Source organism: Pleurodeles waltl, chromosome 4_2, assembly GCF_031143425.1.
Source record: "Pleurodeles waltl isolate 20211129_DDA chromosome 4_2, aPleWal1.hap1.20221129, whole genome shotgun sequence".
Taxonomy (NCBI): Eukaryota; Metazoa; Chordata; class Amphibia; order Caudata; family Salamandridae; genus Pleurodeles; species Pleurodeles waltl.
The window spans coordinates 827,213,992-827,227,624 of NC_090443.1; the positions used below are offsets into that span (position 1 = coordinate 827,213,992).

The 13,633-nt window shown below is 43.8% G+C and overlaps 1 protein-coding gene across 10 annotated transcripts in view; it reads left to right on the forward strand.

Moving 5' to 3' along the window:
• Positions 1 to 13,633, forward strand: part of DOCK7 (dedicator of cytokinesis 7) — a 1,022,674-nt gene that overhangs the window by 506,594 nt on the left and 502,447 nt on the right. For all 10 annotated transcript variants that reach the window (XM_069232530.1, XM_069232531.1, XM_069232532.1 and 7 more), the window contains one exon: positions 12,324 to 12,394. In XM_069232530.1, the coding sequence (XP_069088631.1) occupies positions 12,324 to 12,394 (71 nt within the window). The remainder of the gene's footprint in view (positions 1 to 12,323; positions 12,395 to 13,633) is intronic.

Sequence of the window (13,633 nt, forward strand, 5' to 3'; positions counted from 1 at the left end):
GTCAAGCAACGCCCCGCTGGGCCCTTCCTGTCAAGCACCGCTCCGCTGGGCCCCGCCGTCTCAAGCACCGCTCCGCTGGGCCCTTCCTGTCAAGCACCGCTCCGCTGGGCCCCGCCGTCTCATGCACCACTGGCACAATGTCAGTGCCGGATCTGTCTCGAGCTACTGTTCACGGTTCACTGTGCCCACCATGCCTCCTCCTTGACCGGTGGAGACTGTTATCCACCTGATGGACTGTGGCTTTGCACTCCCCAGGATGGCAGAGTGGGCAAGCCACCCACTGTAGAGACTTGAGAGACTGTGGCTTTGCACTCCCCAGGATGGCAGAGTGGGCAAGCCACCCACTGTAGAGACTTGAGAGACTGTGGCTTTGCACTCCCCAGGATGGCAGAGTGGGCAAGCCTCCCACTTGTGAGACTTGAGAGACTGTGGCTTTGCACTCCCCAGGATGGCACAGTGGGCATGGTGGTCCCTTCGTGGATCTGGCGTCGTGGACTCATGTGGCTGTGGTGCCCCCCCCCTTCACTTCCCCCTGAGGTGCCTGTAGTTTTTTCATCAGATGCCCCTGCAGTGTTCTCTCCAAAGGACTCAGGTCTCCTGTGTGGGCTTTGCCCTTGTGTTGATACACTTTGGCCCACGGACACTTGGAATCTCGTTAGATGTGCAGGACTTATTGCCTCGGTTTATCGTATGCACTGAATATTGAATTGATTTGTTTGAATTGTTATTGCTATTTGTCCGTGACTTATCAGTGGTTTTTATTTCCCATAAATTTCGAATCACAATTTAATTATGTCCTTGCTTTTTTCACGGGGGTTTGGGTGGTGTCACTGTGACTTGTTGCTCTGCATTGGTGTGTACATGGTTTGGGGGGGTGGGTGTATCGCGTATGTGTGTGCACGTAACCTTTCGTCCTCCCCCCTCCCCTGTGTCGTAGGTGCAGTACTCACCGTTGTCGTCTGCGCCGGCGTTCGTACTCGTGGTAGATGAGCAGGTAGACGAGAGCAGGTAGGATGTTTAATTCGGGTTCCATGCTGTCCTCCTTCCTCGTGGAGTGCGTAGAGGTGCGCGTTTTCCCGTTCGTAGTCTGTTTCCGCCGTGTTTTTATCGGCGGTGCTCCCGCCCCGGAAAAGGTGGCGGATTGGCCGGTCATAATGGTGTGGGCGGTACATTGTCTGCCGCCTGTCTGTTGGCGGTGACCGCCGCGCTGTTTGTTTGTACCGCCGTGGCGGTCGGAGTGTTAATGTGGCGGGCTGTGTTGGCGGTTCCCGCCAGGGTCAGAATTCCATTTTTTGGACCGCCGGCCTGTTGGCGGGTTGGCCGCCGCTTTATCACCGACCGCCAGGGTTAGAATCACCCCCATAGTGCTTACGCAACGTATGGGCCCACCATTTGAACCTATGCACTCGTGTCAAATGCAATTTTTAACATGGAAAGTTGCCTTCCTAGTTGCAATTACATCATTGCAAAGAGTTAGTGAAATGCAAGCTTTCACTATTGAAGAACCATTCATACAAGTACACAAACATAAAGTTGTACTACGAACTAACCCTAAATTTCTTCCTAAAGTAGTATCACCTTTTTATATCAATCAAACAGTGGAACTACCAGTCTTCTTCCCACAACCAGATTCTGTAGCAGAAAGAGCTCTGCATACACTAGACAATAAAAGAGCTCTAATGTACTACATAGGTAGAACAAAACCATTCAGGAAAACTAAACAGCTATTTGTAGCTTTTCAAAAAACCTCATACTGGTAACCCCATTTCAAAACAAGGTTTAGCAAGATGGATAGTAAAATGCATCCAACCATGTTACCTTAAAGCTAAAAGACAACTCTTAGTTGTTCCTAAAGCACATTCCACAAGGAAGAAAGTTGCTACAATGGCCTTCTTAGGAAATATACCAATGGCTGAAATATGTAAAGCAGCTACTTGGTCAACACCACATACATTTACTAAACACTACTGTGTAGATGTTTTAGCAACACAGCAAGCCACAGTAGGTCAAGCTGTACTCAGAACATTATTTCAAACAACTTCAACTCCTACAGGCTAACCACCGCTTTTATGGGAGGACTAACTGCTTTGTAGTCTATGCACAGCATGTGTATCTGCAGCTACACATGCCATCGAATAAATAATGTCACTTACCCCAGTGTACATCTGTTTGTGGCATGTTCCGCTGCAGATTCATATGCTGTGCATACATCTGCTATCTAGTGTTGGGCTTGGAGTGTTACAAGTTGTTTTTCTCTTCTCTTAGTTGTGTTTTCATTTTCTCGTTCTTTCTTTCCCTCCTTTCTATTATTTCTTTGGGACCCCTTCTCTTTCTTCCCTTTTGTCTGTCGTATTCCTTTCGCTTCTCTTTTTCTGCCCCATTCACTTTCTCTCTTGAGGCATAATTATCAATGGAGCAACAGGTGCAGTGGCACCAGGGCCCAAAGACCTATGGACCTTGCTCAACCTTAATTACTGCTCTATTTTCCTACCGAAATTCCAGTGAACCATTTTCCTTTCTTACTCTAGGGCCACTGACACTGTTACTACTACACTTGTCCTCTCCATCTTTAGTCCCGACTCCCTCTTTCCTTTCACCCTCCAATCCTTCCCAAATTATATTTTTGTTATGGTGTTTTGAGCATTAAATTCTAATGCCAAAAGTTTATTTCTGATAAAGGTTTATATGATAATTGTATATTTTTTAAGATAGAGGGAGAAGGTAAGTGGAAGTGATTTAGTTAAATGCTGGGTCACTGGAATTAGGAAAAGAGGAAGTTATGAGGCTGGGTTGACCAATTTATGTGGGAACAAAAGTCCAGATATGAATTTACAAAATGTGAGACCTATTGCATTGCAAATGCTTGTTAACATTTGGGAATGCAAACAGTCCACAAACTCAGGTCCAGATGCTCTAACTTTTAACCCTTTCACAGTCACTCGACACATTTTGTATAATGTTTGAAAAATACTGAACAGATTCACCAAACCAAGCTCAGGTTTCATGCCAAGGTTTGATGTAATTCCGTTTGGCGTTTTCATTTTTTCTTCATTGGAGAGCAAAGATTTCTGTAGTGGTTGAAATAAGATTCTCGTCTTTTTTTTTTTTTTTAAACCCCATTTATTCCCACCCCCTGGATGATTCGGCCTGGAAATTTGGAAATTTCTGTGCTAAACCCAAATTGAATAAACGTTTATTAGTGGACAGTTCCCTGCCGGTTCTTTGCACTGCGACTATGTTATTAAAACGTTATTAACACAATAAAAAACAGCTTCACAGTGGAAACTCTGGCTTTATCAGAGCTACTGAGTTACTATTGCTGATTCTCTAAATGATATAAATATTTGAAAATAAGATCCAGGGTGAAAATGTTTCTGAACTTTAAGGGGGGACAGCTTTCCACACTGTGTTGAATGCCATCATTTAAGGTTAAGAAACCTTCTGACTGGATCATACAGATCAGGGTGAGCTGGATGGACAGTTATCCTCGTCAACTCAGAGGTTATATGTTTTTTACAGGGACAAGCATATCCAATTGGGAATGTGTGTCAATAGAATTTAGGTTTCTGAGCTATCAAGACCTGTATTACCTATTTCTGATGGCTAGTTCTAAATGCAGATTCCTCACCCTTTGATTTTTCCCCCAGGCAACAGACTGGATATGGAAAACTCAAAAGTTGTGCTCTGGCATACTGGTAGATTGTGATGTGTGCCACTTTGTCAGTGCCATTATGCTCTGGAAGTACAAACTAAGCCACATATAAGCGCTACTCATGCGAGCTGACGTCAGTTCCTTTCTTTCCACACCTTCAGACACGGATCCTGAGCACTGCTCCTTCTTTCGTCATTCAGAGAAAGGATTTCTCTTCAATAATGTTCCTGCTTGCAAGGCATGTGACACCCTAAAGCGACAGGATTCTAACCATGTAAGAACTGTTTCAAACAAATGTCTGTGACAGATACCCAGAAGGTGTGCCTCTGGTGGTTAGATTCTTCACATTGCTCCAAGATCTGCAACAACCGTATGGACCCTAAGACCATCCTCAAGCATGTGGCAAAGCTCTACGTGACAAAACACAGTAAGGCTCTATGCCGGCCCCACTCCTGGTCGAAGTCTCGGACCTGCTTCCAAAGAAGAAACACAAGACCTCTAAGTCCTTTTCCACCAACTCAGTCTGCAGAGAAGGCACAAGGGATTCACTGTGCTCCCAGGTCTCTGCCTATACCACTGAGGAACTGATTCAATCTGTGGTCCAGGTACACCCCAAGTTGTCTGGTCCGTCAGCAATGTTACAGCAAATGAAGACCTTTTATAAGGCTATGTTGTGCATATTTAGTACACTTCCAGCTTCCTGCGGTGCTACTTTGAGCCTCAAGGATGCACAGGGACTTCCATTCAGACTATAACTGACAGGTTCACCAGCTGCACTATTTGGGCCTCCTGAACCTATTTTAAGTTATGGGCTAGTGTCGGAGCCTGTACCAAAATCAGTTTTGGCTCCTTGTGGATCGATGATGGCTCTGATGCCACTGGCACCAGACGAAGACCCACAACCCATTGTGGTGTCTAGCTCTGAGCTGGTGTCATCTCAACCTCTATTGTGGCCATGTCCAGATCTTGATGTGCCACAACCTTTGCTTGAATCCTTCTGACTCAGACACAGTTTTCCTGCCACATAGTCACACACAGACTTTGCATCCTTTTTTTGGCTCGTATTCTGACCAAAGTCAGCCTTCTAGAGAGAACAATGCTGGGGGTGAGGAATATTTTGATAATTACAACTAGTATATAGAGCTACAGGATGTCAGAGGGCAGGAGTCTTCACCCAATACTGGAATGGTTTCACTGCATCCCCAAAGTCCCTACCTCCAGGGCTATCAACTGTGGAAAGATCTTCACTTGCTACAGTAATAAGGAGGGCTACCAGGGTCCTTGTCCTTCACCTCCTCACTATGGAGGTAAATATGCTGCCTCATCTCCTAAAGCCTGGGCAGGCACTGACCTAACCTCTGTTGCACTTCCATGACGTCCTCGCTTACACGCTACTGGGGACTTGGGCTAAAACTAAGCCCCCACATCTCCCCCAGACTAATCAAACAACAAGTCGCCTGCCCCAATAGACCTGCTTGATGCGAACTCGACTTCCTCTCAGAACACCAAATACCATGAAAGTCAAGTGGTGAAGACATCCACAAATAGAGTGAACTCTAACTCCTTTCCTATCACAGCACTTGGCAAGAGTCAAAATACAGTCTCTGAATACTTACAGGCTTCTCTAGCCCGAACTATTCAGGACGCTTGGGATTCAGATAAATTTGTCTTCCACTCAGTCCTGGACACCACGGACTGTCCAAACAGGATTATGGGAACTGACATAGCGCTTCGATGCCACACATGGATGAGGTACTGCTCTTTGTCACAAGACATCTCTCGCCTGTTTGGTGGGAAGGCAGATTAGACCCTAGAGCTGTGGTCTCCAAACTTTTGGAGAGTCTGGCCACTCATGCTTCTTGAGCCTTTCAGATCTAGTCAGGTAATCCTCCCTCCTTTAACCTACTCACCCCGCACAATACTTTTGTCCTTTTTGGGGATATTCTGGGGTTTAGCATATCAGCCAGGGCTGGCTGCTCCTCCCACACATCAGGCTCCCAACCCTTTCTAGGTCAGGCTGTAGGCCCAACAAACAGCAGTGGGCCCCCCTCCAGGGGCTAGTTTCATTGTAATTGTTTGCCCTTCTGGCCACAACCTCCATGGCACTTTAGCGGTCCCTTACTAGGTCATAGCTACTTAGTGGAAGGCTGAACAAGCCACTTCCTGCAGGGCTGGCAACAAATCATATGCAACAAAAGGGTCCTGCATATTGTCCACTTGGGCTACTCCCTGCCATTCCTTTTTCGACCCATTGTATCTGCCATGCAAGGTCATACCACTTCTCAGAGGACCACGTGCAAGTTTTATGCCTGGAAGTGCAGTCTTTTGGTCAAAGGAACCATAGAAAGGGTACCAGCTTCAGAAGTAGGTATGGATGTTATTCTTGCTACTTTCTTGTGTCGAAGAAGGATGGAGGTCTCCGTCCTATCCTCGATCTTAATTGTATCAATACCTTTATGTCAAGGACAAATGCAAAATGCTCACCCTGGCCCAGGTTTTCTCTGCCCTGGATTCTGTAGAGTGCATTGTAGCTTTGAACCTACTGGTTGTTGTTTTCTTTTTTACATCACCGTCATGCAGGCCCACAGACTCTACCTGCAGTTCATGGTGGCTCACAAGCACTTCCAGTTTGCCATGCTCCCTTGGGCTTCACCATTGCCCCCACTGGTGTTTACTAAGGTGATGGTGGTGGTCGCTGCTCTTCTTTGGAGATCAGAGGTACCATTTTTCCCTTCCTGCATGAGTAGCTTTTGAGAGTGGGCTCGCCACAGTTAGTTGGGTACCGCTTCCAGATGACAGCAGACCTCCTTACTTCTTTGGTGTTCTCAGTGACTTGGCAAAGTCACCCCTGACTCCTTCGCAAAGACTCTCCTTCATCGGATCCATTGCGTATGCGGTGTGCTCTTGAGTCTTTCCTCCAGACCAACGAGTCCAGGACATTCAGGCTATGATCCTGATGTTTCAATGAGGGTGACTGAGTCTTTTGGGTCTGCTAACCTCTGGAATTCTCTTGCATAGCCGATCATGCCAAGTGGCACACAATGGCTTTGCAGTGGGACCTGAAGTCTCATTGGGCTCAGGACTAGAGGAACCAGTCAGATTCCATCCAGGTGTGGGAGTACACTTCAAAAGATCTGCAGAGATGACTACTCGACCTCAATTTGACCTGTGTCAAGCAACCTCTGCTCCTTGCCTCACCAAGAGTTGATGGTGGTGACAGAGGTGTCTCTACTGGGTTTGGAAGGCCACCCTGGAGAGATCGATAAAAGAGAACTCTGTTCTCTGGTGGAGACCTGCGTCCACATCAATTTACTGAAGTTGTGGGTGATTCACTAGTCATTGAAAGCCTTCCCACCCTCTATCTAGGGGTTACTGGTTCAGGTTCCCACAGAATACACCATTGCCATTTTATACTGTAACAGGCAGAGCGGGTTGGTGTCCTAGGTCCTATGACAAGAGACTCTCTGACTCTGGAGCTGACTGAAATTATCAAGGAATCACTCTTGTGTTACGTCACCTGGTTGGATCTTTAAATACAAGGGCAGACTAACACAGTCAGCAGTGCCTAAAGAACACAAAGGGCAGTTACACCCAGAGGTGCACTAGGCATCATCCAACAATGAGCAGAACCCTGGCAGCCACTGCTGAGGGCATGTAATGTCAACACTTTTGCTTGATTGAGTTCCTAAAAATGCTCTCTTGGAGAAGCATTCTTCGTGCGATAGAACATGTAGCTCCTCTTTGCCTTTCTGCCCCGAGTTCTGAAGAAGATAGGGAACAACCTGGTCCAAATCATTGTAGTGCCTCTGGATTGGGACAGGAGATTGTGGTACGTGGAACTTCTGGGATTGGGCAGCCATACTTCCATCAGGCTGCCACCGAGCTTACACAACCTGTACCTCCATCTGTGAGGATTGAGCAGCAACATTTGATCCTGCTTGACCCTCTTCTCGAGGTAGTCAGTGTCATCTTGGGAGCCAGGCATCCTTCAATAAAATCTGTATATGCTGGATGGTGTGACAAGTTTGTGTCTTGGTGGAGTACCCATCATTTGGATCTGTTTGAGACAAAACCGGTGGATGTGTTATTGTTTACTTTATTTTTAACTAGCAAGGGTGAGGTGTATCTTCCATTGGTTCACCAGGTTCAGTGAGTGACAAAAGAGTCCAGAGGACTGGGGGACCTATTATATTCTGATTATTGTTGTATTTTACAATAAAAACAGAAAGCAGAGGAACCATGTGCCCCCTTGTATTAGGGTCTATCACACACTGGCTACACCACTGGGCAAGTACTTGCTCTGGGTAAAGTAAAAGGTTATCTGTGGATCTTTTTATGTTCGCCAGACCAATCTTCCTTATTAAAACCACCAATTATGATGTGTTTTCTACACTCATTTTCACCTAATCCTTTCGTGATTCCACAGTGCAATTTAAGACTGGTTCTCATGTTTCTAATGTGGTCCCCTTCGAACCAATGCACAGTTGTTCTTTTCGGCTACTCAACCTTAATACAGTCTTCCTGGCTGCAGTAACTTCCGCAGAAGGGGTAAGGGAACTACAGGCCCTTTTATTCATTCCTCCATAGAAAGCATGTTTTCATTGGTAACACCACTACCCCAAATCATTTCAGAAAAGGAGACTAGCTGCTTTTCTGTAGAAGGTGCTAATTTCTTATCATGCTGGGCAAGCCATCATCCTTCTAACCTTCTTTGTTCCACTTTAACCCCTTGAAGAGGAAGAGAGCACTCTGGGCCTGATTTAGATTTTGGGGGACGGGTTACTCTGTCACATCGGTGACAGATAGCCCTGCGGCTGAAATCTAAATCCAATAGGACATAATGGGATTTAGATTTCGGCAGACAAGCTATCCATCACCATTGTGATGGAGTAACCTGCCTGCCAAAATTTAAATTAGGCCTTCAGTTTTTATATTGTTTGCACCAAAGAATATGGGTGGACGATCAGTTCTTTCAAGGGGTTCTCTGGGGCGAAGAAGGTCAAGGTGATGCAGAAGCAGACCGTCTTACAATGAGTAGTCCTCTGCATTAGCTACTAGCAGTCTGTAGAAGGCCTAAAGTTCCACTCCTTCCGGGGCAAAGGATGCCACCTCTGCTTTAATGTGGACTGCCTGTGCTGGATATTTGTCAGGCAGCTATCTGCATGTGCATCCGTGCAAACGTTCACAAACCACTACTGCATCAACAGTCAGGGCTATTGAGATTGGTGTTTTGCCTTCTTGGTCCTGTAGGACTTTGGCTTCAGCCATTCTGCAGACCCATCACCTTGGTGCATACTGCTTTGTTATCTATCCTCAAGTTGAAGAATCTGTGGTTAGAAGTATCCATCAGTAAAATAGTTTCCTTATCTTTGTTAGTGCTTTATCTGATAGATACTTTAACCTTAGATTCCTCACTGCCCTCCCACCTCCCCGGTTCTGTGATATGGGCTCTTCTGTCTAAAAAAAATCCCGATCTAAGAATCTGTTTGGTGGATTGTTGAATCTGCTGATGGGCTCTGTGTTGAGGGCACAAAAGAGTTCACGAAATAAGCCGACATTGGCGTGCATGGGTGGCACTTACATGCTGGTCCGTCAGTACCAGAGCGGAATAGCACTGATTTGGAATCGAACTGTGACACATAACAAGCACGCAGGAGTACTGCTTGTGAGTTTTCCTGATCCATTCGGATGCCTGAGAGGAAATCACAAGGTGAGGAGTCTGTGGTTAGATAGAGTATGTATCTGAAAGAGTATTACCAAAGGTAAGTAACCTGTTTATCATGATTATACAGTCTACTATCACCCGTTGCTGAGAAAGTGAAATATTGTGAGTGTAGGGTGGGTGACATCACTCTGAATTTCAAGAATGTATAGAATGTTTTGTTGCTGCACAGAATTCCACAGAAAAAAAGTCTGCAATTCTGTCTCTTGGTCTTATTCACGTTTGGTCTGATGTCGATTTCCAGTGCAAATTTACACAAGTATTGTGGCGTGGGCATGTCTTGATCATTCTCTGTTTAATGTATATGCTCAGTTTGTAATTGGCCTCTCTCGTGTTTGTTAGAACAGAAAATGTAACCCTTTGCTCTGAGGTCACACAGAACTTCATTCAAACATTAGTTTCTGATTCAGCAGTAGCTATGTTTGTCCATCAGTTGACAACTGCCTTCCTGCTTCAATTGAAAAGTCTGTTTACCAGATAAAAGGAGGCATATTGTTCTTGTGGAATTCGTGATGCAGTTTTCTTTTGGCTAGCCCTGGAAAAACTACTGTGTTTAGTTTAACAAGTTCTGAGGCCAGTTAAGTCTTTTAGTTTTTTTTAATTTTCATAAGCAATGCAAAAATAAACAGCAGAAAAATATATCCAAATTTGTGCAGCTATGTGTTTGTTTTGTAGATACTGTTAAAGGAGTTTAGCTGTAGGCAGTTTTAGAATGTGAGTAATTGTAGTCGAATTTATGGTGGCCCTCCATTCCATAGTGCTGACCTACCACAGATAAGCAGCCATCTTCTCCAGAACTCTGGTTAGGGTTGATGGTGCACCTATTTTAATAACGCATTGATCTAAACAATCACAATATTATCCCCAGCTCTTGAACAACTTCTGCAGGGAATAGGAATAAGATGAAACCGAGGAGTAGAAATAAGATTTCTGTGACTTTATCGAAGTGGCTGTAAAGAGAGGAAAAGAAAAACCGTAATTACTTGAGGTAAACATTTAGCTCATTCTCTTCATAGTATTTTGGGAGAGAGTTCTCAGTATCAAAAATGAATAATTTCCTGAATGGATTACAACCATTTTCAGTAAAGTTTGTTTGGGCACAGTAACACTGCATCACATTGTATGTTTGACACAAAAAATTCTCAAAAGAAACCACACAACCTTTAGGTCTCCCTCCATGAGGTTATGTAGTAATTGCCATTTTGGTGTAAAGGGTGTTTTTTATGTTTGTTTATCTGCAGTCAGTTAAAAAAGACGTGTTGTTGATAAGAGCTTTGCATTGGCTGCTTGTATACTGTAAATGTCCTCTTAATGCTATTGTTGTCCTCTGCGAAATTCTTGCCTTCTTCAGTTGCTAAAATCTGCACTGTAAAAACACATTTATATAGTAAATAGATAAAATAACGTAGTTGACTAAGGTGGCAACTTCAACATTTAGCTGCAATAAGCGGCAGTGGGTTTTAGAGTAATAAGCCCGAAGTTACAGTTGCTTTTTAATGTAGGTTGGTATTCTTGGGTTAATATGTGTTGAAGAGAGTCCTGTGATATTTTGCTTAATTGATTGGGGCAGTGGTTCCCAATCTCTGGTCTGGGGACCATTGGGGGTCCACAAAGCCTCCTCAGGGGCCCCACAACTGCTTAGAAAAAGAAATAATATTAAGAGATCAATAAAGTGTATTTAAATAAAGTGCCTAAATGTACAATTCAAAATGTTAACTTATACTGAAACTATCGAGGAATTTGAAATTGGAGGTTAAATAAATAAGTATTCTCAGATTGATGTGGCTTCCAGTTCAATTTAGAATAGCTCCAACCTTCCTATGATTTTTTTTTTTAAATGTATATTTGTTTTCAAATTTAAAAAAATGTGTTATCATTTGTGTATGTGTTTAATTCATGTTTCTGTATTTTTTGTGAATAGTTGGCGGGGGCTCCAGCTTTCAAGGATGGCTCATTGGGTTGTCTCCGGATTCCACTAGTGATTCAGCGGGGGTCTCTGGTTTCCAGTAATGATAAAGGGAGGGTCCACTTAAGTCAAAAGGTTAAGAACCACTGATTTGGGTCTATGGTGTTATCAAAGAATTTTGGCAGTGAAAAAAGTTGTGTGCAGTCCTTGAAATTGAAAATTCTAGCCCTGACAGCTAGAGTTCTGCTTTGGAGCCAATTATTTCAAAGAAGCTTTTTCTTGACCAACTTTGGATGTCTGTACAACTCATAAAACATAGTTTGGAACTTGTTTCCTTTCTAAGCATTTATAGAGGCAAGCTGTGTGATAATTGATAACGATAAGTTATAGGGAGATCTGAGAGGTACTCTGAACAAAGGAGTGAGCGAGCCCTCGAGATACTAGATTCTTTCCATTTTCTGATCCTTTTAGTTCACGATGAGTTGCTCCATTTTTGGATCTGGGTAAGACCTGGCGTTTTTTACCCAGAATTCTCATTTTAAATATTCAGAAACAGAAACTGTACTGAACTGGCTGCATATATGATAGGAAAATATACCATGGCCATGAATACAGTATGAGTACATAGCATTTCTTGTCACTAGGCGAGGCCAGAAAGTTTTACAGCTCCTACCCTCTGCCACTGTGTGAATGTGTGCCTTGAATGTGATTACAGTTTTACTTATTACCTAGATTCTTCAATCTTTATTTTATTATTTCCTCAGGACAACTACTGCTTTGTAGGTAGTTAAAAACAATTCATGCATTTAAAATTTTTCAGAAAGATAGATGGCTCACTTCTTCATGTCGAACTGTACTGTATTTGAGTGCTCATTTTGTCTAGTGCATATTGTTCTGCCATATCTTTTTTCTAGAGTTCTAAAATTTATAAAGTTCTCTTCAGAGTCAAATCTTAATTACATTCTATAAGCATATACTTCATCATGGTGTGCACCACAATTTAGTTTGTCTATTTTTTCAGCTCTTTTTATATATTTATATAGGTAATATTTGGCAAATCGAGCTGTCCGGAATTTTCAAAAGAAGCCTACACAAGCGTTGTCTACCATAATAGGTAATGAACGTATCATTTTCTCTTTTTCTTTGTGTGGAAGGTGTAGTTTTCATTGTATCCTTTCATTGATCATTTTATAGACAATGGCAATATAACTGTCGGTTGTTGATGTCAGGAAGCATGTAGCAGTTTCATCAATACCCACTGTTGAAATTTTTATTGTAGCTGGTGTTTTATTTGTCCATTCTTTTCTATACGAACCATATTGCCACAACCATCACAAATTGGGATGAGTGTGTTAGGTCACAAAACCAGACTAAGACAGACCTACAGGTAGAAGTGTTCATCACAAAGCTCTTTCACACATTGAACAGTGCAATCCACCTGCTGCAGGCCTTTGTTGTGCTGCAAGATTACAAAACAGGCAGTCAATATGAAGCCATACTCTAACTGTTGCCTTCTTCCTTGATGACAGTGCAATCAGAGACTAGAAGCTTTTTTCGCCTCTGATTTTAATGCGGTTCAGGGTATGCAAAGTATTCCACAGGATGATGAGGAATGGAAGACCTGTTACCAAGTCTTACACCATCTGAAATACTTTTGCCGTTCAACAATGCTCTCTCTAAGCATTGCTTAAGCCATACCCAGGGCATCTGGTCAGGTGACCCATATTAGCCCCTGGTGATCCTGTTTTTTTTTTTTTTGTTGCAAGGCATCCTACTCCTTAATGCCTGGTAGTACAGGTTTTGAAAAGTCACTCATAATGCTAGCGGACGTGGCAGCCACCAAAGCCATTTTCACCACCAGGTACAGCTTTCCTTTAATTTTTATTCCTGTGCTGTAGTGGTTCCCAGGTAACTTTAACTTTGCCTCATAGGCCCACACTCACGGTAGGAGGCAGGATGTGACATTCCTTTCCCAGCTGGAGCTCTAGCACATCGGACAGATGTTTTTTTAACAATAATTGAGAGGGTCAGTGGCCCATTTCATTTCTTCCCCACCCATTTTACTCTCACCTCAGGGTGATGCTCCAAGAAGTCAACCTTCAACTGATCCAAGGGTGCTATTGAGCGGCTGCTGGATTTGGAGAGAAGTAGGTTTTGTTTGTGCCTCTACCCGTACTGAAGATGGCTAGAAGCCTCAGTGCTATAATGGACTTCAGCCTACTGAATGCCTTTTTGAGGCAAGACCAATTCAGAATGCTCATCCTGTTTTGGATTAATTGTGCTCTGTACCCAGGAGACTGCGGGACACATCTTCATAAACCCGTCCCACAGTCCCAAAGACGTTATCTGCAGT